Genomic DNA, 27,389 nt, shown 5'->3' on the forward strand with positions numbered 1-27,389 from the left:
TCTGATTTTTTAAATTTTATTTTACATGTTTATTTTTATCATAAATTTATTTCAATCACTTTGGACCCAGCATGTCCTTAGGCTTTACCCATTCGTCAAACTGCTCTGCTGTGAGATAGCCAAGCTCAATAGCAGTTTCCTTTAAAGTTGAACCTTTTTTGTGTGCAGTCTTAGCAATCTTTGCTGCCTTGTCATACCCTGAAGAAAAAATAGACAACACCAGAGTTAATGAAATTTGGTTTTCTAAAGCAAAATGTAATACTGCTTACTTGATATTGATGCTAGAAGTCTTCTTTAATGACATATTCCAAAAATTTTTAAAAAGTATTAAAAGTGAATATCTTGATAATTTACTTCTCATATAGAATAAAACCTTTACTTGTTTTAAGGTATAAAGACTTGAACATACCTCACTTTAAGTAGCACATGTCCTCCTACATTGAAATTGTCCATTAACTTAGGTATTTCACAGAGAAAACAAAAAAGAATATATAGCACCAAGACATAAAAGTACACCGTTACATATTCTCCAACAACATGTTTAACCAGCAATAATTATCTTTCTAAGAAAGCATTAATGGGTTAGATGCTCCAGTCCTGCAGAAAGTGTACATAGTACTATAACAACTGGCAACTGGTGACTAGCTCTGAGGGGTGAGAAATCCCCTCAGTGAAGGAGGAACAGCCAGTGCTCTCAGGAAAGACATGCCTTCCAGCAGCAGTTCTTCTCTTCTGAGTTTCTACTGTAGTGGCTTCCATTCCCTGGCCTCTCCTCAGACATTACAAGGATACAGTGGGGCAGTATAGCAGAAATATATACCTGTATAAAAGATCACAGGTACATTGCTGACTTCAGAATTATTTGCTTTAAAATGAAGTTAGGGATTGGGCATTTGGCCTTGTAGTCTTGACTTAATATAACTTTTTTAAAAATTAGAAGAAATAAATGACCACCACCACCACCACCACCAAGAACAAATCAGAAGGCAAAAGCAAGAATGAAAATGAAAACAAGGTAGGAGGAAAGACCAAAAAAACAAAGACCAGGGGAATATGACCCAAGGTAAGAAGGCTGCTGAGGCAATATGATTAACAACCCAGTAAGGTGTTAAATGTCTATATGCAATTAATCATCACCTATAATACAAACTACTAAGATGGTTGATTTTATTACTGAACTGAATTTGTGAATGATCAACATGTTGTAAAGGGCATTTACTGACCAGAGTAGCTTTGAGAAGAATTCTCATGTGAAACTCAAGAGGATGTCTACGCATGAATGCTCACTACTTTTAGTCCTCAAGTTCCACGAGATAGTATTAACAATTAGTCTGTTACACATCTAGGCCATGGAGAAGCCATGATTTGAAGGGCTGTACGGCTCAGGCTCTGTCAACTAGTAAGGAAATATTTGCCCATTTTATTCTTGTATTGCCTCTAATAAGTCTTTTTCTCTCACTTTAAACTAATGTCATTCAGTTTTAGATATTTCTAATTTTAAAAAGTTTTGGCAACATGTTTTGAAGTAAAGATCTGAGGAAATATTTCTCACAAGAACCTTTTATCAATCCTTTTGCATCTTTTCAGTTGAATGTTGATGTACAATTTTAATGGATCAAAATATCATTACAAATACTATACCAAAAAAACATCACATTGGGCTCAGGGCTGCCTAAAACAGTCAAATGAGCTCTAATATTGTAAAAATGAAATTTTAGCTTTTTGGGAAGCTGAGATATAAAATCTGCCTTGAAAGTTCATAATTATATAAGAATGCTTTAAAGTAGTATTCATAACATGATAAGACTACAATGATAACTTATTGTTCTAAAACAGAAAATCAAAGACTATGTTAACTTCAGCAGAAAGAAGGGGTTTGACTTTTTTTGGTATTAGGAATTGAACCCATGGGTGCTTAACCACTGAGCCACCTCTCCAGCCCCACCCCCCACCCTTTTTTAAGTTTGACACAAGGTCTTGCTAAGTTGCTTATGGCTTCACTAAATTGCTAAGGCTGGCCTTACACTTGCAATCCTCCTGCCTCAGCCTCCTGAGCTGCTGAGATTACAGTGTGCGCCACCATGCCTAGTGAGGGTTTGGCCTTTTATAAGTCACAACATAAAGCAATGAATGCCTTAAAACCTACAAAATAGCCAATCCAACAGGGATTGCTATGGTCAGTATACCATACAGGTCTGCTTCTATACAAAATGAAACAGCTACAATTCTGGAAAGACTTGCAATACAAAAGCATGGTTTTATACATAATATTTCCTTTTTTTTCCATTCTCTAAAAGCAATGAATATATAACCTTCTTTCTATTACTTGGCAGCTTTCCATATCTGAACTGGATAAAAACAACGAAATTGAAGTATTATAGAGCATCTGTGAAGATAAGCAGATTCATTCCTTGTGGATAATCAGCCAGTGCCACCTAGTGACATTACCAGCTGAGGTCTTACAGAGAGCCTTCCCAAAGTACCTGCATATTGAGTTTCTGAAGCCATTTAAATACATTTAAAATATTACTTCTGAATATTATATTTAAAATAAAATGAAATATAATGGATCACTTTTTGAAAGAACTATGTCACCATAGAAGTTATAAATATATAAAGTATCTTTTAACACAATTTCAAGTATTTTAAGAGATTTTACTCAATGTCCAAAAGGAATTTGCTATCCACAAACATTGATTTGGAATTCTCTAAAAATGTTTCAGCTTTTAATTTTACATTCAAAATGGCATTATTCTTTATTCTTACCAATATGAGGATTAAGAGCAGTCACCAACATTAGAGATTCGTTCATTAGCTTGTTGATCCTGTCTGTGTTGGCCTGGATCCCCACCACGCAGTTTTCTGTGAAGGAAACTGAAGCATCCCCTAGCAGCCTGGCTGAGTGTAATACATTTTTAATCTTTCAGAGAGAGAGGGAGGGAGGGAGGGAAAGAAGAGGAAGAGACATTACTATGCTTATTATTATTATTTTTTTTAACCAATGACACACATTGTCTGCTGGCTTATTCTCAATGTATAATTCAACAAGCATATAGCACTCCTAAAAACTGTAAGGCCCTACACCCTAAAAACCAAATTTGAGGGCCAGGCACTGGCACACACCTGTAATCCCAGTGACTCAGGAACCTGAGGCAGGAGGATGGAAAGTTCAAGGCCAGCCTCAGCAATTTAGTGAGACCCTGTCTCATAAGAAAAAAGAAAAAAAAAAAAAAAAGGACCAGGGATATAGCTCAGTGGTAGGCTGTGGGCATAGAAATTGAAAAATTATTGCCTTATTAGAGGCAATACAAGGATGAGATGGGCAAATACTTCCTTACTAGTTGACTGAGCATAAAATACAAGATCACCCATGTTGAGTATATAAAACAGGTATGAAGAGTTGGTGATCATAGTAAAAGAGGAATTAACTCCAGCTACAAGAACTGATGAAGTCCTACTTGACACAGAGGATTGGATACCCAGAGACAGACAAAATAATATTCCATGAAGGAGGAAACAGATGCAGAAATTTAAAAATTAAGTATATGCTTGAAGCAACTGGTCCAGTCAGGGTTTCCCAGTTCTTAAAGATCAACAAGGGTTTGTTTTGTTTTGTTTATTGGTTCTTTTTAGTTATGTATGACAGTAGAGTTCATTTTGATATAATTTTACAATCATGGAATATATCTTGTTCTAATTAAAGATCACCAAGGTTTTTATACTTAATAAAACAGATATTCCAGTCACCTTAACTTTTCATATAATTTATAATATGAAAGTAATTGGTAAGTTTTACCAATTGCTTCTTTTTATAGTATTTCCAATATAAACTAAGATATATTCACATATTAATAGCCTTTTGTCTAAACTCAAGGGTACACTTCCAACAGACTCTAATAGAAGGCACTAAACTTTAAAAGTTTAATTTGATACTTGTCACTTTATTACATGGCAAATGTTGATAATCTTGATTTGTTTTCTATTAAAACAAAACAAGAAAAAAATTTAAAAGATTACTAAGACAACATTTTCTTCTTTCTTCTCTTCCTGTCTCTTCTGAGGCTTTCTTTCATTGGTTTTACCTTTTCTATGTGCCTTGGATATCTATCAAATGACTTACTGAAATCCAGACACCAAGTGTCTGTATCATTTCCCTTAAACTAACAGGCCTATAACTCAACACAAAACATAAAATAAGAGGACTTGGTATGACTTTTTTTTTTTTTTTTTTTAAATTCAACTCATGCTTGATAAATTATAAAAATCCAACAATGATTGCTATGTGCCTATATATGACATATAGCTGCTATGCAATCTTACCTGGAAGGAAAAGTTTACGAGTCTGAATTCTACTGCAGGTTTTTTATTTACCATTAGAACATACACTGCAGAAGGGAAAAATCTGTCTTGTTTACTATTTTATTGTAAGCACCCAGTACAGTGCATGATATGGAGTAGAAGCTGATAAATATTTATCGAAACTGAGAGAATACACTTAATATTTGTCATTTGCATGCCTATCAAATTAAGATTAGATTTTACACTGTATACTAATAGAAAATACGCCTCTAAAATATTTTAGATATAACAATACTTGATACAAATGAAGTTCTAAATAGTGATGCAGCTTCATTATCTGAAGCTAGGAAAAAATGGATAAAAGATGATAATATTTTGTTCTATCTCTGGAAAAAATGAAAAAAGAACAATTCTGATAGATACAATGTTTCCACTAATGTAGAAGAGGTAAAACCAATGAAAAAGAATTTGACTTGGGATAGGAAGAGAACTGGGGAGAAAGAAAGAAGATTGTTTCAACATCAGATGATGTTCAACATCAGATGATGCAAGAGAAGAACTGTGGGATGTCTGTTGAATTGAAGAGGTCACTAATGATGGGAGAACAACTCAGGTGCAAGTGGAAGGCACTATGGACTTGTGGGAATCATAGCATAAATGAAAGTGACTGTGGGGTATTCCTTCAAGATTGAATCTGAAGAAAGGAGGAAGCAAAAGCACAACATGAGAAGGAGGCAGGCTTTTAATTTTTTAAACTGAGGAAACTTGAACTTACTTCTAGTGAAGAAACCTATACTACTTCAGAATTTTTCTTCCTATTAAAAATGTAAACTGTCAAATCACTTGAGCTACAAGTCACTTAATTCCTAATATTTAGGGCTACTCTTCTAAGAAGTACTTGATTTCCAATTGCTACTCTTATCATATAATTATCTAATGAGGAAACTCTAGAAACTTAAGGAAAAACAACAACAATGACAATTAGCTTTTAATCAAAATCATTAAAAACTGAATTTAAAGCTTACCATCATTGGCTTGAAAACATTCAATTCAAAATGTCCATTGCTGCCTCCAACAGTAACAGCGACATGATTCCCCATGACTTGAGCTGCAACCATGGTCATTGCTTCACACTGAGTAGGGTTCACCTTGCCTTCAAGGAAACCACCAGTGACAGAACACACATCAAATGCGCTCATAATTTCATGCATCACTTTAAAATTATGTTTTATGTCAAATAATCAGGCCAAGGAGGAAGTCTAATTTCATTAAATAAAAGACATATAAAAAAGACCAATTTAATGAAATAAACTGACTAAAGAAAGAGAGATGAGTAGCTACAAAACTGAATCACTCGATGACTAATGAGAAACTACATCTAATACATTATAGTTCTCCACTATCGTGGTTTTTATTCATGTTATGGAGCCAAGTACACAATACACAATCGGAAATATGGAGACTCTACCTTCATGAAACTTGGTTAGGAAAAAAGCTGGCAATTTCATAGACATCGGGTAAATAAAGAGAAATATACGCTGCTATGGGAACACTTATAAAAGAGGAATATCACCAACACTTGGGAGGCTTCCTGTCAAGCTGAAACTCTGCTATCTACCACGAGTCTCTGGAATTCCACCACCCTGGGAATGTCCCTCCAACAAGCTTCTTCTAACCAATGCAAGTTAACACATTGGGAAGATACCTCCTTTATCTGTGACTCTCCATTTCTCTTTTAGGAAATCACCTTGGATTTGCAATCAAGTAAATCCACATGTCATTTGTCAATATGAAATACTTAAAAACAAGATATTCTCTTGATCTATTACAGGCACAGATTTAAAACAATCAACTGTTAGACCATTCTTTCTCAATATTAAAAATTACTTTTGTCAGTTTTAGACTGATGTATATTGGCCTACAGAGGACTTTAGGAATCTCAATTCTATCATGTGATAAATACTGCCACCTCAACTTTGTTCCAGTATGATCAGCATGTATTTTCTGCCTTCACCTTCAATCACCAGTACAGTGCTGAATGGGTAGAATCCTTCACCTTCAAGATACTCCTCCAGACCAGACTCAACTCATTAGTCATTCCTTAAATGTTACTATTCATCCAGCTGTATTCAGTCACCAGCACTGTTCACACTTCTCCATTGAAACCAATGATTATCAGGTAAGTCTATCAAACGACTTACTGAAATCCAGACACCAAGTGCCTGTATCATTTCCCTTAAACTAATAGGCCCATAACTCAACACAAAACATGAAATAAGAGGACTTGGTATGACTTTTTTTTTTTAAATTCAACTCATGCTGATCATTTAAAACACCCTATTCTAGAATTCTCTTTGCTTTGGCCTGTGAAGGACAGAACTATTACATACCTTCAAATAAGAGAACTGAAATATAGCTGCTAACTTTTTCCTAACTTGTGAGGTGATGTTCTTAGAAATCCTGATCCAAGATAGCCCACACAAGCATTTTGAAACAAGTGTGTCTTGTGTTTCCCTGTCTAACTATGGGATCACATTCTAAAGTTGAGAATGTCTGGGATTTTATTTAAATTCCAGTTCCAACCTTTACTAGCTATGTGATTACCTGGCATGATACTGCTTCCTGGTTCATTTTCAGGCAAGATCAGTTCTCCCAGACCAGACCGAGGACCAGAACCCAGAAAACGAATATCATTTGCTATCTTCATCAGACTGCATGCAGTAGTGTTCATGGCTCCACTGAGTTCCACCAAAGCATCATGAGCAGCCAGAGCTTCAAATTTATTTGGAGCAGTAACAAAAGGTAAGCCTGAAGAAAAAATAGCCAACCTGGGTGAACAGTAAAATAAATAAGTCTGTCTACTTTCAACAAGTTAAACAAAGTTTCAGTACCTGAAAAGCAAAAATACAACCGAGGAGATAGCATTTTTAACAAATGGTGCTGGAAAAATTGGTTCTCCATAGGTAGAAGAATGAGGACTTTTATCTCCCACCCTGAACAATAGTCAACTGAAAATGAATCAAAAAACCTAGGAATTAGACCAAACCATTGACACAGGGTCAACACTCCAACATATGGGCACAGGCAATGACTTTCTCAATAGGAATCCTAACACTCAGGAAATAATGCCAAGAGTTAATAAGTACGATGGCATCAAATTAAAGTTTCTGTACAGCAAAATAATTAGGAATGTGAATAGAGAACCAACAAATTGGGAGAAAATCTTTGCTACTCTTTGACAAAGAATTAATCATCGAAAAACTTAACACCAGCTGGGCACAGTGGTGCACAACTGTAATTTTAGCAACTCAGGAGGCTGCAGCAGGAGGATCACAAGTTCAAGGTCAGTAGATCACAGTTTGAGACCAATTCTCAAAAGAAATACAAATGGCCAACAAATATTTGAAAAACTGTTCAACACCATTAGCAATTAGGGAAATACAAGGAAAACTACCCTGAGATTTCATCTCACTCCAGTCAGAACTGCAGCATCAAGAATACAAACAGCCAGGCACAGTGGTGCACAACTGTAATCCCAGTGGCTCGGGAGGCCAATGCAGGAGATCAAAGGTTCAAAGCTAGCCTCAGCAACTTAGCAAGAATCTATTTCAAAGTAAAAAATAAAAGAGGGCTGGGATGAGGCTCAGTAATTAAGCACCCCTGGGTTCAAGCCCTGGTACAAAAAACAAACAAACAAAAGCAAATGCTGAAAGGCTATGGAGAAAAAGGAACACTTCTGCACTGATGATGGGATTGTAGATTACTAAAATTTCTGTGGAAATAAATATGGAGGTTCCTTAAAAGGCTAGGCATGGAACCAACAGATAAGTGGCCAGCTATACTACTTCTCACTATTAATCCTGAAGTAGTAAAGTCATCATACTTCAGTGATACATACGTACCCATTTACAGTAGCACAATTCACAATAACCAAATTACGGAACCAAACATCAACAGATCAATAGATAAAGAAAATGAGGCATATGTACACTAAGGAGTTTTATTCAGTCATAAAGAAAAATGAAATTGTCATTTGTAGGAAAATGGATGGAACTTGACAACATTATGTTATGCAAAATAAGCCAAAACTCAGAAGGTCAAGGGCTGTATGTTTTCTCTCTTATGTGGAAGCTACAGAAGAAAAGGAAAAGAAGTGTAGGGAGTCTCATTAAAATTGAAGGGAGACCAGTAAAGTAGGAGAAAGGAACCAGGGAGAGGGAGTAGGAGAAGGAAAGGGGAAATACTGGGGAATGATATTGGCCAAAAATTAAATATTGTTATATTATGTGCACATATGAATACATAACAACAAATCCCACCATTATTTACAACTATAATGCACCAACAAAAAAATATGGAAGAAAAAACAATACAACCAAGGGCTAGGGGTACTGCTCAATGATAAAATGTGTTCTCTAGCAAGTATAAGGCCCTGGGTTTGATCCCTAGCATTGCAAACACAAAAACTATAAATATTCCCAAAGAGAATAAAAATTGTACTTCATAAAAAATGTTTAAGGTTTAAACTTCATGTAGATTTAAGAAGTCCTAAAAGAATACAAAGAATCTAGCACCAGAACATTTAAAGGATGAAATAACAAGTACAACAAATATACTAGGAAAAAAACACTACTGTAAAACTGTACTGCCAACATGTGTATAATGCCTGACTACTCTTGAGTAAAAGTGAAAAGTGAACGAAATCCACTCCACTTTACTCCACACTCTGTTCCTAGTATTGTTGAGTTTTTGTTTTTTCTTTTTTTGGTACCAGGGATTGAACTCAGGGGCACTCAATCACTAAGCCACATCCCCAGCACTACTTGGTATTTCATTTAGAGACAGATTCTCCACTAAGTTACATAGTGCCTTGTTCTTGCTGAGGTTGGCTTTGAACTCTAGATCCTCCTGCCTTCAGCCTCCTGAGCCACTGGGATTACAGGTGTGTGCCACCACACCTGGCTCTAGTACAGTTTTAAAAAATTTCTTTGTCCACTTTATTCTGTTCCATTTTTCCCCTCTAGCCAGGGGCCAAAAGATCTCCCTGAGAGAATAAGAAACAAAAATGAGTTAGATGTTCTTAGTCACTCCCATGTCAATTTCAAAAACCTACTTATTCTAAACCTTAAAAATACAGTTGTTGTTTTTTGTTTGTTTGTTTGTTTTTAACTAAAATGTGATGTAAAAGAAAAAAACAGCTAGTATACTTGAACATGTATTGTATAATTATCTCCACACTAACCCTCTGGCAACCTCTATATATTAATAAGACTTTTCTGTAGAGAACAACTTGGCTGTAATAACAGTAATCATTATTCAGACTACAGTACTCAACTAAAGGAAACAAATAATTTAAAAAGATCTAATAATTTAAAGAAATATCACAACATGACATTTTAAAAAAGAAATTAAGCCTGTCTACAACAAATCATTCAAAAGTTATTTCTGCCAATTTTGAAACTTTCACTTCAAAGCAGTTTCAAAGAGAAAATAACTGAATACCACCAGATAGTAAACAAAGTTAACACTGCTATTTTAACTGCATGCTATATGAACTCCTATATAGAAAACCTTTTAAAAGTAAAGGGATTAGCCAGGTGCAGTGGTGCACACCTGAAACAGGAGGATTGCAAGTTCAAAGCCAGCCTCAGCAATGGTGAGGCGCTAAGCAACTCAGTGAGACCCTGTCTCTAAATACAATAAAAAATAGGGCTGGGGATGCGGCTCACTGGCCAAGTGCCCCTGAGTTCAATCCCTAGTACCAAAAAAAAAAAAAAGTGGGGGGATTAACAGCTTTTGAAATGAATATAAAACATGTTTGATAGAAAAATATTTATTTTTCAAAAACTATTTGGTGCATTATAAATAGCTGGATTCATTATGCTATATTTGTACATAATTTGATCAACCACATTCCCTAGTACCTTCCCCTCCATCCTCCCTTTAATCTACTTGCTCTATTCTACTGATCTCCCATTACTACCATTTTAATTAGTGTATTGTAATTACATGTAAAAATAGGATTGTGGTATAACTGTTCATGGACATGGCATAATTTTATAGATTTCATTTGCCAGTACTTCCTCAAACCTCTCGCATCCTTCTCTGCTACCCTACTCATCTCCCTTTTATTTAGATTGCCCCTCCCCCTTTAAAAAATTCCTTTCTTTCTCTCTACCTTCTACATACAAGAGAAACCAATAAGCCCTTGACTTTCTGAGTCTTCTTTCACTTAACATGATGTTATCCAGTTCATCTGTTTACTAGCAAATGCCATAATTTTTCTTTATGGCTGAGCAAAACTCCATTGTGTATACATGCCACATTTCCTTTATTTGTTTGTCTGTTAATGGGAACCTGGGCTGGTTTCATAACTTGACTATTGTGAACTGGGCTGTTATAAACATTGCCATGTGTGTATGACAATAGTGTGCTGATTTTGTTCTTTTGGAAAATACCAAAGGATGGATGGGTCATATGGTGGGTCCATTTCTAGTCTTCTGAGGAATCTCCGTACTGCTTTTCAATGTGGTTATACTAATGTGCAGTCCCATCAACAATGTATAAGTGTACCTTTTCCCCCACATCCTTACTAGACATTGTTATTTGTATTATTGATCACTACTATTCTAACTGGAGTGAGATGAAAATTTAGTATAGTTTTGATTTTCATTTTCCTGATTGCTAAGGATGTTAAATATTTTTTTCATTTATTCATTGGTCATTTATATTTCTTCTTTTGAAAAAGATGTCTATGTTGAGATCATTTGCCCATTTATTCATTGGGTTATTTGGTTTTGGGGTGTTCAGTTTTTTGAATTCTTAAGAGTAGTTGGCAAAAGATTTTCTCCCATTCTACAGGGTATCTTCACACTCTTTTTTCCTTTGCTGTGCAGAAGCTTTTAAATTTGATGCCATCCCATTTATTGATTCTTGGTTTTATTTATTGAGCTTTTCAGGTGTCTAATTAAGGCAGTTAGTGCCTGTGCCAGTATGCTGGAGGGTTGAATCTGTTTTCTTCTAGTAGTTGCAGTGTTTCTGGTCTAATTCCTAGGTCTTTGATTCACTTTGAGTTGATTTTTACATAGAATGAGAGACAAGGATACAGTTTTATTCTTCTACGTCAGAATACCTAGTTTTTCTATCACCATTTGTTAAAAAGGCTCTTTTCTCCTACATTATGTTTTTGGTATTTTTATTAAGTATCAGATGACTGTTATATATACTTGTCTGTTCTATTCTACTGTAATCATGTCTGTTCTGATGCTAATATCATGCTGTTTTGTTACTATATCTCTGTAGTATAATTTGAGATAAGTTATCATGATGTCATCCCCCCCAGCATTGCTCTTATTGTTTAATTTTGCTTCGGGTATTCTGGGTCTTTTATTCTTCCACGTGAATTTTAGAATTGTTTTTCTTAGTTTTGTGAAAAATGTCATTGGTATTTTGATGAAGATCACCTTTAATCTGTGAACCACTTTTTGTAATATGGCCATTTAAAAAATATTAATTCTGACTATCCAAGAACATGGGAGGTTTTTCTATCTTTTAATGTCTTGTTCAATTTCTTCAGTGTTCTACAGCTTTCACTACAGAGGTCTTTCACCTCTTTGGATAGATTTATTCCCAGGGTTTTGTTGTTTTTGTTTTTGAGACTATTCTGAAAAATTATTTCTAAGTTTAAATTTTAAAAAATGCAAGGCAAAGATACCTAAAAATTACCTGAACTAGTACAACGAAAAAGTATACTAACTCACGAATCACTAACCTGTGAGTGCAGCTACTTTTGCAGCAACTTTTTCCGCAAAGCCGATTCTAGTATTTAAACCAGTACCAACAGCAGTGCCTCCAGCTGCAAGCTCATAGATTCTTGGCATGGCAGCTTTTATTCTGGCTATTGCATATTGTACTTGTTGAACATACCCACTAAATTCCTTAAAAGAGAAGAAAATTAAGGTGAGAATTTCCTAATGGCTTACAAGTTATTCTAACTATATTATGAAGTTTAAAAAAAAAATCAGACTACTAAATTATAAGGTACTCAAGTGGTATTTACACTATGTCAATTCATATGATGAGCAAAATACAGGGATAGATGAGGATTTATAAACCTATTAGAAAGGACAACATAGGAAATAAACTTTAAAAATGAACAACTTTACAATATTAAATTATTGGTTTTTTTGTTATTGTTGTGTCCCAGAAAACTTTGAGAAAAAACACTAAATATTCTCCCAAGGAAAAATACAAACTTCTTCATTCAATTTCAATTTAAAAACTTGAGAAGAAACATAAAGACATTTTACAGGGACCTGAGAAGCAAAGTGTCTCAGTGAATAGCATGAAAAGGAAAGAGTAGAGTTAAAACTACAGTGTCACTACAAAATTTAATTCTACTATCAATGTCACATTGGTTCCCAAAACATCATACACTTTAAACAACCATAAAATTTATCATGTTTGAATATAGCAAGGGCCTTATTAACAATTATGCAAGGACAAAAGACATAAGCTGGGCAAGCCAAGGTATATAAGTACACTAAGTCTTTTCTTTCCTGCCTGAAGACATTTAAAAACCACAAACATTTTTGATTAGTACTAGGATTTCATACTGTTCTAACGAAAACATTTTAAAAGATATAATTCTTTTCAGGGAAACCTGATCATGTGACATAATATCATATGTGCACATGCATCTACACATGTACAGAGGTTGGATTCACTCATGGAGTATATTTTGATTAGGGAAAAAGGCAAAAACTCAAAAGACAATTTTAATAAAAGCAACTATAAATGCTTTTGATAAAGTTAAACAAAAACAGAATTTTCTGTCAGGATAGGTAGAATGATGATTTTATATAGATGATTGAGTCAGGGCCCTAATGAACATGGTTTTCAACACGTGATGCATTTAAAAAAAAAATAGAAGCCAGAGAGAAAAGTAGTTTCAAACACATATATAGTTCCTCCTTAAAAATTACACATGGTATTAAGAGTCAATGATGGAAAGAGAAATGGGACATGGCTTTAAAACGCAACTTTTCTTTATTGTACAGCTCAGAAAACTGAGCCATAGAAGGCTAACCACTTTTCCTAACGTCACATATCTCACACAGAACAAAAACCTGAACCTGAGCAGTCTAACTTGAGGGTGGCTCACTGCTAATACACTTTGCTCCTTTCCTAAGGGAAAGCTATTAAAAATTACTGATCGGTTAACACAGAACAATCTCTGTCACTGAATTTAAATGTTATAAATTTGGTCTTTTAAACCAGTAAAACTTTGAAGGTGATACAATGGCCATTTTTATCAATTCCTAAATTGAATAAAATGATTCAAACTCCTATACCTGCCCAAGAGTAAGTGGAACAGCATCCTGAGTGTGAGTACGCCCAATTTTGATGATCTGTGCAAACTCTTTGGATTTTGCATTAAGAGCATCATGTAGTTTCTGTAGTCCTGGTAACAGTACTTCATGGACCTCTACTGCAGCAGCAATGTGCATTGCTGTGGGAAAAGTATCATTGGAGCTCTGTTGGAAATTTTTCAAAAGGAACATAAAATGTTAAATCATGAGCAACAGAAAACAAATGAGTATCTCAATCTCAAAAAAGAAAAAAAAAAGAAACCTCACTAAATGATAATTTCAGAACTGGCAATATGTAATAATTACATTTAATGTGGCAAGTTAGATCACTTAAGTCAAATAAGAAGCATCCTAGTTCTCAGAACTGTATTATATACAAGTATATTGGGTGTATTACATATTATAACCAAGTACATTTAATGTGTTAAGTATTTGCTCACTAGTAAATGACAGCAAAACAAAGTAAACAACTGTATTTGATGATAGTTAATATCTCCTTTCAATTAAATAGTACATCCAATCTTCCACATGTATTTATTAAACTTCAGGAAAGTTCTATGGGGTAGGTCATTACTTTAACAATAGGAAAGTCAAGTTCTCAAAGAAATGACAATGGCTTGCCAAAATACTCAGGAACTGGTAAAATAGACCTAACCAAATAGTGTCTACTCAGTACTCTTTCCTCAACTATTGATCCTGTACTTTAAAACTATGTTTTTTAAAATTATGGAAAATAGTAAAACACAATGGTAGGATAACCATTACAATGAATACTCATGGACCTAAACTCAGCAATTATCAATATACTCAACATACTGTATGTAGTCAATCTTGTATCATCTATTACTCTACTCTATCCTCTCATCTTACTACACACACTGTATTATTCTGAAACAGATTACAGACTGCAGAATATAAAATAAATTCACATTTAAAGGTGAGTACTGAATCTGAAAAATCCTTATCCAATAAACTCATGTAAAAAGCTTTCGTTTTAATACTTTACAATATATTATACTATACCCAACACCCAGATCCTGGTTTCTAAGTATCATTTTTCAAAAAGGTTGTCCAATAGTTCTTTGGAAACGTCAGTTTCTGGGGTTAGGGCAAGGGAAATCTAAGGCAATAAGCCAGGAATATCTTACAGGGCCAGAAAGTAAGAAAAAAAATAGTGACATGATTTACAAGACGTAAGAATCAACTCAATAGGTTCCTAAACAGATAATTTAAGCAATAATATAAATATCAAAAGTACTGGATTATAAACAATCCATGAATCCAAACTGAAAGACATAATTGAATAAGTAAATAAAATGGGGAAGGATAAATTTTTCTTACCAAAAAAAACAAACTTGAATTAATAAATGTAGAAAGAAGGAAAACTGAAAATCACTTTTAAAATATCATGAGTAGTAAGTGCTGTAGGCAAGATTCATTGACGAAGGCTAAAATAAACAGGCAAAGTTTCAGGAGAAAGAAGGTATTTGCATAGTCTTGAAGTATCTCTATTAATTAATGTGGTGATTATAACACATGTACAAAATTTCTTCAATATTCCATCCTCTAGGAACTAAGCTCAAGTGTAGTGCCTGGAATGAAGGCAGGACTTAATACCTCATTTTTAACAAGTAATGTATGGAAGAGGAAAAATAGTAATTTAATGGTGGAGATTTTATTAAGAATCACCATAACCAAATAACTAAGATTAACATCAACAGTATTAATTCATGTTGCTATCTTGCACCCTGATATGATGCAATAAGAAGGGTCCTTACCTTGTATGACAGTCTTGCCCAAAGTTCATAACCTCAGTCTAATCATGAGAAAACACCAGACACACCAAAACATTCTACAAAATACTTGACTACTATTTTCAAAAGTATAAAAGGGACCACTATGGTATAAATGTCAATGTTCCCCCAAAATTCCCCTGTTGAAATGCTAAATTCCAAAGTGATGATATTATCTGAGGACTTTCTAGGTATTTTGTTATAGCAGGCTTAAGGGACCGAGGTAAAAGAATAAGAAACAAGCACAGATAAGAAAAATTGAAGGGATATGCAACTAAACGTAACATGTAGTCTGGAATGGATCCTGGAAGACAGAAAAAAAAAGGACCTTGGTGGAAAAATGGGAAACCCTAAAAATAATCTCTTAAAAAAGTCTGTTGTTTGTGAGTATTATATTTATATTAATTTCTTAGTTTTTATTAATGCATTGTGGTTATATGTTTTAATATTAAGATTAGCAGGTGAAGGGAGTAAAGAAGTTCTTTGAACTATCTTTGCATTTCTTTTAATAGAAGTCTGAAATTATTTCAAAATAAACAATTTAAAACTAGATGCGTCAATAAAAATATACAAATACAGTACAGAAGTGTTAAAAGCAATTTTTATAAAGTTTGTGACAAAGAACAGACCCCTAAAAGAAATTCAGGAAACTTTAGAAGTCTTTTCCACTAAAGAATAAAGCAAATACATTCACCTTATCAAAGACCTTACAAAAATAATCTCAGGCATACTTTTCAATTTGCAATGAAAAAAAGAAAACATACTGACCTGGCTTTTATTAACGTGGTCATTGGGATGCACAGGGTTCTTGCTGCCAAGTTCACCTCCTAACATTTCAATTGCTCTATTGCTAATGACTTCATTTACATTCATATTTGTCTGGGTTCCTGATCCAGTCTGCCATACCACAAGAGGAAAATGATCATTTAATTTACCTTCAGCTACCTGCAGGAAAAAAAAAAAATGTTAAAAATTAGCATTTTTAAAATAAGAAATAATATTCGGGGATTTTAACTAATTATGATTAAATCAGATCCATTTACAAAAAAACTATTTTAAAGATGTTTATTTATTTCCATCTGTTAAATGACTTGTTAAGGGTTCCACAGCATTTGAATGCAGTTGTCCCACAATTCTAAGCTCCTGTAACATCACTTTTCCAACCACAGACACTTTAAAAATGAAATGTTATATATTCTGAATAGTATGACAACTCACTGACTTCAACTGAAAACTGAAGCAAAGTCATTTTTCTTATTTTTCTCTAACTGCCTCCTCTAATAGAAGGCCACCTGTTAAGGCAGACAAATAGTCTTTAGATACATTTATTGTTAAGAAGGAATATCCAACAGATGTTACCACCAGAGTCAGCAGGATAACGAATTAGGGACTTGAAAATGTGAGTTCACTAATAGCTACTTCATTGCACAGATGTCCAATGATTAGCAACTGCCAAATGTAGAAACAAGCACTGCCCAGATTTGCCCCTATTTTTGTCATATTTTTATACTCTCAGCTTATGTGTTAGTCTTTGAATTATAAGCTTCCTAAAAGAGTGGGTTCTGAAATGATTTTAGCTTAAAAAGTCAGAATGCACTTGACAAATCTACACTGAACAACTGGTTCATTTTTAAATAAAACTGTTTCTATCTAGTTATATAAAAATAGGTGATTAGTGCAGATAATTCTGAGAACCGAGGAAAGAATAATAGTCATTTTAGTTCTATCCTACAGAAATAATGGCTATTAGCTTGTTGGCATCTGCTTCCAATGTCTACCTCCCACAATGGGTACATGTGCATATAGTTGGCCCTCAGTATTTGTGGGATTGTGCTATATTACAATAGCACAGAATAAAAATATTTGGAAAAAAAACAAAGAAAGAAAATTATATTTGTACCAAACATTTATAGACTTTTTTGTTTGTCATTCTCTAAACAATACAGTGTAAAAATAGCATTTACATAGTATTTACGTATAACAGAGATGATTTAAAGTGTATGGGAGGATGTGGCTAGGTTATATATCTGACTTCACCATATGTGAAGGATTATAAAAATAATTTCACAAAATTTCCTATTTCTCAAAAAGATTTGTTCTATGCCAATCTTTAAAGAATTAATTTTCTATGATTCATAATATAACAATATAAATGCAATTTACATAAGCAGCTGTTATGGTTAGACACATCCAATTTATTTTTATTATTACATAGCACTATAATGAAAAACACTGTTACCTTCTAATTATTTCCTTAAGACAATGTTATTAGTAGAGTAGTGAAATTATATTCTTGATATGCATTATCAAATAATCAATTAGTTTTAAAAGGAATCATTTATTCATGAGATAAGAAATCAAATATAAAGCTTACTGTCTTTTCAAAACATTTTCTTTCCTTTTTTTTTTTTTTTTTTTGCAGTCAGTGAGGATTTAACCCAGGGGTACTCTACCACTGAGCTACATCCCCAGGTCCTTTTTAACTTTTTATTTTGAGTCTCACTCAGTTGCCCAGGCTGGCCTTGGGAACTTTCATTCTGCTGCCACAGACTTCCAAATAGCTGGGATTACAGGCACCCAACATAAAGTCAAGAAGCTTAAAGGACATAAAATAATCCAGAAATTCTGCCACAATATAGTATTTTAAGCACCATATTAATATCCTCACCAAACAACAATGCAGCCATCTTATCTGGAAATTCATTAACTCAAGAATTCAGTGCCTTAATTTGCTGCTAAGTAGATGGAACTAAGTGAAATAGGCCAATTCCAAAAACCCAAAGGCCGAATGTTCTCTCTGATATGTGGATGCTAATACACAATAAGGGAGGAGGGAGGAGGGAAGAACAGAAGTTCTTTGGAGTAGACAAAGGGGAATGAAAAGAAGGGAGAGGGGATGGGAACAGAAGAGAAAGTAGAATGAACTTTGCTATGTTCATATATGAACACGACCAGTGAACCTCCACATCATGTATAAACACAAGAATGGGATCCTAATTAAGATAATTTCTACTCCATGTGTATATGTCAAAATATACTTCCACTGTCATGTGTATCAAAAAAGAATAAAAAAGGGGAAAAAAATTTAAAAAGGATTCAGTGCCCTTTCCTATTAGCAGGGTTTATCAATACCAATGGAAGACACAAGTCCCATGCCATTAAGCCAATATAGTTATCACCTCCTACCTCATCTGCTGCCTTCATTATTGCATTAGCAATCTTTGGATCAAGACCGTAATCCTGATTTACTTCAGCAGCGGCTCGCTTCAAGATGCCAAAAGCTTTGATAACTGGGATCTAAAATATTAATCAGAAAAATACTTCAAATTTGCAATTTTAGGTAAGCACGAACATTATTTTATGTAGTTGCAAAACTGTACCTAAAACAGTAACTTAATTAACACAATGATCCTCAAATGTTTAGAACAGAGAAAGATTACAGATAAATACATAATGAACCAAAAGAACTAAACAAAAGCAAATATATTGAGTCTTCACATATGTGTATGTCTCACATACCCATACACATGCACATTCATATTCACATATAAACTATTCATTTTAGTTTTTTATATGTATACACTACAATTCTTATTTATTTCACATACTATGCATTCAAAACAAATAGTATTCACTCATTTCCCAGCAAGAGCCATTATTTTTTCTTGCAAAATATGAAATATGATGCCACAGTATTATCACTATTGAGATAACCAGTTGCTGAATGGCTATCATCTTACCCCAAAACCAATAAACAACATAGTCTAGTTAGTGAAGATGTGACAGTCAGTAAGTCACTAGAAATTTCTCTCATATTTTTGTTTTTAAACCCAGGATTCTCTAGACTTTAAAACACATATGGATATATAAATCAGATATATAAATATCTCTATATATCAGATACATAAATATGTATCTTTATACTTTCATTTTTTAGTATGCAAATCTTTTCATTTCTTTCTTTTACTATTTTTTCCACTGGGGATTGAACCCAGGGGTGCTTAACCACTGGGCCACATCCCTAGCCCTCTTTTGCATTTTATTTAAAGACAGGGTCTCACTGAGTTGCTAAGTGCCTCGATAAATTGCTGAGGCTGGCTTTGAACTCTTGATCCTCCTGCCTCAACCTCATTAGTCACTGGGATTACAGGGGTATACCACTGCATCTGTCCAAGTCTTTTCATTTTCTAATACAAATTACTTCAGCAAACTTGAAAAGGATAAATTGAATAAATTTAGATGGGATTTCAATGAAAAAACTTGATTTCTGTCAGAGAATTGACCTATGAATTCTTACCAAAATTAGTAACATAGACTGTGGCACAGATCCCAAGTCAAGTTTGAAAGAACAGAAGGGAGAAAAGGAAGTGAGGAAGAGAACAATGAATTTATAAAACTATAGTTTTATAAATCTATAGTCCTTGATAGAGAATCAATGTGGAAAAAACAAAGAAAAGTAAAGAATAAGATATATTAAACATATACACCTGAACCACAGTGATTATAAGCTGAGAAGCAAACAGAAAAAATAAACAATTTTATTTTGAATTATAAATAACTAAAATTAAAACATGTTTTACTCAAACAAAATGGAGACAAATGGCTAACAACTGATTAGAAACTTAAAACATTTAAACATGAACAAACAACGTGTCAAATCACCACCTAATTATAACCAAATGCCAAATAACACTGACTATGTGAATGGACAGATTGACCCTAGTGTTAATGGACTCATAAAAATAAGATAAGGTTATAAGTTTTACTAAATACAATAAGATAAATTAGCACAGTACATCACGGGGGAGAAAAGAAGAATCATGAAAATCTACTCACATTAGAAATTCATAATCTCATTACCTCTGGGCCTTTCTACTAAGATCAAGTATAAAATCAATAATCTTTTTTGGGTTTGTTTTCCTCTTAGACCTCAAGTATAAAGAGATGGGTTTAATCATACTATTAAGTTCAGGATACACAGAGTCTAACATTTAATAAAGTTCAGGAAATTAATATAGATGAGGTCATATGTGACTAAATTGATTCCCCAGGCAACAATCCCACAGACATATAATCTGAATGTCTGCCCTGTCTTCTAGAGTAAAAGCAGCAAACAATGTACCCTTAAAACCACACAACTTGCTGATTAAAGCAGGATAATAAAAAAATCCCAGGTGTTGAATTATACAGGAATATTTCAGGGTTAGTTTCTATCTTTGCTACTCAAACACGGAGCCTGACCCTATTACTTCATCACAAAACAGGCTATCCATGGCAATGATAAAAAAATTTCTTCAAAGATTTAGTCCCCTGTCACAAAATTCTAAAACCAAGTCAAGATTTGGTCTTGAAGGCTTAGTCATGAGTTAAAACATGGAAGTTAAAATTATTCAGGATAAAAAGTAGATTCAGAAGATAACTGGTAAACAATAGCTCACCGGATGAAGCCTGCTACTTCTAGGCTTACTAACCTATCCTGCAATCCTGCATTGACTATTTTTCATACTCCGGTTGGACTCCATTAGGATATGTAATATATTTCATCAACTCTTTTCACACGTTAAAATCTCTGAAATCAAGATGCATCTCATAATCAGTGACATATCACAACTTTCGCTTTTTCTTTTTTAGTGGTATAGCTGGTCCATCTTCTATTTGATGGCATCTCACATTTAATGAAATGTATTAGGAAGTTTTTTAATCATTTAATCATTTGGGTGGCATTGAACAAGTTCGTATTATCTATTAGCTGGAAATTGATGAGTAGTAATGTTTTAGGGTAAGTGTGTAGTGGACACTTTTCTGAGAACAAAAATCAAGACACAAAGTAAAAAATTAAAGAAAAACCCTAGTTTTACATCAGTAAAATGAAAAAAGAAATTGAATATTCAAATAAAAATTGTTTGCAAACTGTAAAATTCTAGCAAAAATCTATAAACATCCAGTAAAAATAAAAAGATAATCATTTAGTTCTATCAAGAATTTAAAATATTCAAAGTCATGGCTAAAAAATAATAGCATATTAAAACTTCAAAAAGTTATCTGTCATTTTAATGAAAGAAAACAAGTTTTTATTCATGAAGCCAGTTTTCTTAATAAACCTAAATTTAACTGTGTAAAATATTTATTTTTGAGGTAGAGTGATCCATTTGAATATAGCCCCTAGTTCATCTAAAATAAGCCAACATTTTCACAAAAGCCACTTACTGGCATGCGTTCTGTCACACCTCCAATCTTAAAGTTCATTGTAGATCTCACAGTCTGGGCGCCATAATATTTATCATTTGGGACTTTCAGTTCACCAAAGGTATCATATTCAATTCGGAAGGAATTTTGGCTTGCCTAAAGACAAGGAGAAGATGCTGTTACAACCTGAAAGAAACCCAGTATCAAAAGCAATAGCATCTTATGAGCTATAAGGAAAAAGAATAGAAGTAGCACATAATTTTGACCATAAATTTTGTTTTTATTCTCATTCCGCTCCCTGCTTTTAGATCTTTCCTTGAGAAATTGATAAAGTATTAATGCAGATGTTAAGGACAGACTACAGAATTCAAATACTATGCAGATGACAAATACAAGAAAAATATTTGAACTACAGCAGTAATCTTTTCCACTTAGCAGTGTGCCTACTGTGTACTGGTCAAGATTGGGCTAATTCGAACCTAATCTAATTTAATGTTCGTTTCACTGGAACTTTTGCAGAATAACAGTTTGAAATTTGTAAACATATTTTTAAAAAGCTCAGATATGGTCTACAAACACTATGTATGAGCATAGTATAACAAATAGTTCAGACCTTGCAATCAGACAGCTCACCACTTAGTAGCTGTGTCACCTTCTCCAAGTCAGCTTTTCTCATTTATAAATCATAATAAATGCACACACAAGGGGAGATGAGCTATGTCAGTTCAATTAGGTGGACATCATTATACACCAACTTGTCTCCCACCCTGTAAACCATATGCACAAATATAAATATTTTACACTGCAGTCTTTGTTTTGGATACTATAGGCAGAAATCTTTGTATGTTAAAAGATACTTTGAAACAATAACATTAGCAATGACAACAGCACCAACCAAGAAAACTGAGGTCCTTCTTTCTCTTCATTATCTTGTTAAAGAAGAGCACCAAAAGGCTGGCTCTAGAGAAGGTAAACTGGTTTTCATCATTGGTTTGTGAAATCTAGTTTGATTTCTTAAATTTATATCATCACTTTTTTTGTGTTCAAAATTATATTTTCATCATAAAACAGACATTGTCCCCTAAAAACAGGTTATTATGATAAAACTCAGAACCATTCATAGTTACTCAGAAAGATTTAGGTGAATGAGTTTCAGTTCTGTTCTTCAGTTTAAACCTTTGTGTAATTACAAATCAAGAAATAATAGTCTCAATCATATCTTAGGATTTTGACACCAATCAATCATTAAGAAAGTACAGAATTTGGAAAGCAGTATGGAGATTTCTTGGAAAGCTGGGAATGGAGCCACCATTTGACCCAGCTATTCCCCTTCTTGGTCTATTCCCTAAAGACCTAAAAAGAGCATGCTACAGGGACACTGCTACATCGATCATAGCAGCACAGTTCACAATAGCAAGACTGTGGAACCAACCTAGATGCCCTTCAATAGACGAATGGATAAAAAAAATGTGGCATTTATACACAATGGAGTATTACTCTGCATTAAAAAATGACAAAATCATAGAATTTACAGGGAAATGGATGGCATTAGAGCAGATTATGCTAAGTGAAGCTAGCCAATCCCTAAAAAACAAATGCCAAATGTCTTCTTTGATATAAGGAGAGTAACTAAGATCAGAGTAGGGACGAAGAGCAGGAGAAGAAGATTAACATTTAACAGGGATGAGAGGTGGGAGGGAAAGGGAGAGAGAAGGGAAATTGCATGGTAATGGAAGGAGACCCTCAGGGTTATACAGTGGAGGGGGTAGAGAGAGAGGAGGGGAGGGGAGGGGAGGGGAGAGGTGGGGAGGGGGGAGGGTGGAGGATGGGAAAGGCAGCGGAGCACAACAGACACTAGTATGGCAATATGTAAATCAATGGATGTGTAACTGATGTGATTCTGCAATCTGTGTATGGGGTGAAGGTGGGAGTTCATAACCCACTTGAATCAAAGTGTGGAATATGATATGTCAAGAAATTTGTAATGTTTTGAACAACCCACAATAAAAAATTAAAAAAAAAAAAAAAAAAAGAAAGTACAGAAGTCATTTGTGGCTGAAATCCCAATCTCAGCAAACACTTCAAAAAATACACTTCTTTATAATAATTTTAAAATCCCAAATATGCAAAAAGAACAAACACTGGGTCCAGAGAAGTGGCTCAGTGGTAGAATGCTTGCCCAACAATGCACAAAGCCCAGCACCACAAAGTTTGCAGTAGCTTAGTTAGCTAGTAACAAACTATCCTGAAAACCAAAGAGTACTCTGTATTTAACCCAAGAGAATATATAGGTTGTACAAACAGGTAAGACAGAAACAGAAGCAGTGCTGCAAAACATTATTGAGGCTATGTATAACAAACCTAAAAAGAGGGTTGAATCCAATGTATAACAGAAAGATAGAGTGTGTCTTACAAAAATGATGCCTGTATGGATATATGTTTCCTGGGGTATGACTACTCTAACTGTATTTCAATGATCTGAATATGTTATTTTGAAAGGTAGAAGAACCTCCTGAAGGGAACAGCAGGATGTATGTGATATTCCACTTAAGAAACCACTGGTTCACACTAAGAAAATTAGAAAGATGAGATCATTTATATTCTATCAGAAAGTTGCACTAAGTACCAGGAATTAGCAAAAACCGTCAGAGGAGGTGATACCTATGTGGGTGATACCTAGAATCTGTTAGATAAGCACACATATAAATAGAGGAACACTGAACTTGGTTAAGGTAATTACAAAGTTTCTTCAAACATTTTTTTTTTAATGAAGAAAAAAACCTTTATATCATGATTCAGTATATAAACATATATGCACACAAACCTGAAATAAAAATTCCATGAAACAATTTATACCATGTACTCTTATTCTATCTTTTGTTACTCTATTAAAAAAATAAATAAAACCAATGCTGGGCTGGGGATGTGGCTCAAGTGTTAGCGCGCTCGCCTGGCATGCATGCGGCCCGGGTTCGGTCCTTAGCACCACAAACAAACAAAGATGTTGTGTCTGCCGAAAACTAAAAAAAAAATAAATATTAAAAAATTTTTTTTCTCTCTCTCAAAAAAAAAAACAAAACAAAAAAACCCAATGCTGGTTATTCACTCCCTATATTGATTTCACAAATTCCCGAGCTGACCTCAGGTTTGAAAAACACTTGTATGTTTTCAAAATCTTCTCATATTGTCACATGTATAACCTGTTCCCAGTGGCCTGGGACTTAGAGAAAATTATCAACAATGAATGTCAATTCTAAAAATGTTTTTAGTTCACACAATATGAGCATTTTGGTCTTTTTGGAAACTGTCTTCATATGCCACAATTTAGAGAGCAGAATTTCAAGGAAAAGGCAGCTGCTTTAAGAATTAATGCCATGATTTTAAGAATTAAACCAGTAAGGACAGGGCAAGCATAAAGGTGGGAATTTCCATTTGTTTCAGGGACATCCCTATTTATTTATATAAAACTACTTCCCTCCTGGGGAATGAGTGAGTGATGTGTCCAGCATTCACCACAATAGGATTGCTCTGCAGCCTAGAAATACCAAGTATTTGTTAACAGCCACTAACCCCAGTGACCTCAGGTTCTCCTCTCCAAATCTGCATGATAGGCTAAACAGAAAGGTCAGCCAAAAAATACAGACCCCTAGGGCCTGTAAGATATCCCTACGCAAATTCATGGATAAAATTTAACTAAACCATGGTTATTTCATGAAAACAATGTAAAATGATTTTCAAGCTGGGTTTGGTGGCACTCACCTATAATCCCAGTGCCTTGGGAGACTGAGGCAGGAGGATCACAAGTTCAAAGCCAGCCTCAGCAACTAAGCAAGACTCTGTCTCAAAATAAATATTAAAAAGGGCTGAAGATATGACTCAGTGGTTGGTTAAACACCTCTAGGCTCAATTCCCAGTACAAAAAAAAAAAAAAAAAAAAAAAGAGGTGCGATTTATTCCTCATGCAAAAGGACTTAGTAGATAAAAACTAATTTCATTGTGTTGTTTTCAGATTCTTTGTGAAAGACTGTTTGGTCTTAAAACATAGAAGTCTCAAAATAGGCAAATATACAGTAAGTGGTTTATTGATATTACATGGTAATACAAAATATTTATCTTTCAGACTTTATGGCCATCCTGAAAAATCATCAACGAAATGACCTTCAAAAAAATGGAGAACTTCCTCATCCACAAAGTAAGATCACAGCTGGTCTCCCTATTAAATACTCTCTCAAGACCTTTTTTCTCCTTTGTAGTATTAGAACTCTGGGGGAAAGAAATCTATCCCCATTACCACCCTAAAAGCAAGGTAGTGCTATTTTTGACACCTACTCTAAAAGGATATTCATAAGGTCTCCTGCTTCCTTTACATAAATTAAATAGTTAAGAAATGAATTTTTAAAAATTTAAAGATTCTAAAATGCACTAAAATTACTACAGCAGGTAGTTCCAGGAATACAAAAGCATCCTAGACTTTGTAGTTTTGGGTATAGTGATTCCATTGAAGCATCTTCCAGTTTATTGTCCAAGAAATATCTTGGCCCTAGATGAAGCATATTTAATGAATACTCACTACATGGTATTTTCCCATGTACAATCTTGCTGAATAGCTGTAATTACCTCAATTTTGTATACCTGTGGAAATAAGTGCAAAGACAATTTGCCCCAAGTCTTAACTTTTTGAGTAGTAGAGGATTTGTAATCACATCTGGGATTGCAAAGCACATGCTATCCTTTGGTGTAGTAAAGAACTGTACTCTTCTTAAAGCATTATTAATTTCTGGAACCTCCTAAATTATAATTAAATTCTGGAACTTTTCCTAGCCAAACAAAACAAAAAAACCCAAACACGCACACACTCACGAATTTAATGTTTTTTAAAGGCTGAATTACTTCTAAGGTGACATTGTAACGATCAAAGAGCTCGTTAAAGTAAGCATGTCATACTTTGAACTTGGAACTTTTAAATTCCTTAGCTGCCTTTCTAAATCAAAAGTACTGATTCAGCTATAGTGAGGTCCTATCCCATCTCCTCAAACATGCTGTTCACGGATTTCTGGGTTTTACAAACATAATGGTTTCGGGAAACCTTATTAGCCTACAAATTTAACAATCGCAAGAGAAATATAATTTTAAGTTCCTAAGACTTCTACTCCTTTGGAGGGCCTGAGAGCAGTCCAAAGCACCCTTGCGGACCAAGAGGCCAAAGGATGAGCACAGAGCCAGAGCTAGCCCTCTCCCCGCATCCTCCTCCTAGCCCAGCATGGTCCACGAGGTAGCGCCGGGTCGGGACCCAGGCAAAAATAGAGGGAAAGCAGCAAAGGCGACTGAGGCGTGGTACCCCCAAACGAGCGTGGGCTCGCCCGTTGGAGTTGAGGGTAAAAGCCACGCTGGACCGGCAGAACCTCACCGCCAGGTCCCCGGGCCCTCGGGGGAAAGTTCCTTCCCCGCGCTGAAAAAGCGTCAGAGTGGGAGGCGGCCACGCTGGCGCGGGCGCAGAACCGAGCTTCCCGAGGCAACCCTCCCGCCAGCCCGCGGGCGTCCAGGCCGACTACAGCGCTGACTGAAGGTCACCGCTGCAAGGCCGACCCACGGGCCGCCTGCGCTCACCATTCGAGCGGCGTTCAGGGGCCGGAGTGGGAGGACGGCCACGCCACCCAAGCCAGAAGCTAAGGCAGCAGCTGGGTCCCGCAGGAAGCGACTAGACAGCGCGAGGAGCCGCAGGGTTCGATACATGGTTGCC

General features: G+C 34.9%; 1 protein-coding gene across 1 annotated transcript; it reads right to left on the bottom strand.

The window, feature by feature from the left end:
- Positions 1 to 27,389, bottom strand: Fh (fumarate hydratase). Its single transcript, XM_046432474.2, has 10 exons — positions 27,257 to 27,389; positions 21,671 to 21,805; positions 18,650 to 18,760; positions 16,232 to 16,408; positions 13,653 to 13,835; positions 12,071 to 12,236; positions 6,904 to 7,107; positions 5,325 to 5,452; positions 2,767 to 2,920; positions 1 to 198 (listed from the first exon to the last, which is right to left on the bottom strand). Exons 1-10 carry the CDS (start codon positions 27,380 to 27,382, stop codon positions 56 to 58), a joined length of 1,527 nt encoding a protein of 508 aa, XP_046288430.1. The 5' UTR covers positions 27,383 to 27,389; the 3' UTR covers positions 1 to 55.

This window comes from Marmota monax, unplaced genomic scaffold (assembly GCF_021218885.2).
Source record: "Marmota monax isolate L192 unplaced genomic scaffold, Marmota_monax_Labrador192_F-V1.1 WCK01_AAM20220418_F8-fsc00090, whole genome shotgun sequence".
Taxonomy (NCBI): domain Eukaryota; kingdom Metazoa; phylum Chordata; class Mammalia; order Rodentia; family Sciuridae; genus Marmota; species Marmota monax.

Excerpts from the sequence above, each read along its gene's own strand:
- Fh (XM_046432474.2), bottom strand. The coding sequence starts at position 27,382 with ATGTATCGAACCCTGCGGCTCCTCGCGCTGTCTAGTCGCTTCCTGCGG. Across the intron at positions 7,108-12,070 it reads AAAAGTAGCTGCACTCACAG|GCTTACCTTTTGTTACTGCT; the intron begins GTTAGTGATTCG and ends TTTTTTCTTCAG. Across the intron at positions 5,453-6,903 it reads AGGAAGCAGTATCATGCCAG|GCAAGGTGAACCCTACTCAG; the intron begins GTAATCACATAG and ends GTTTCCTTGAAG.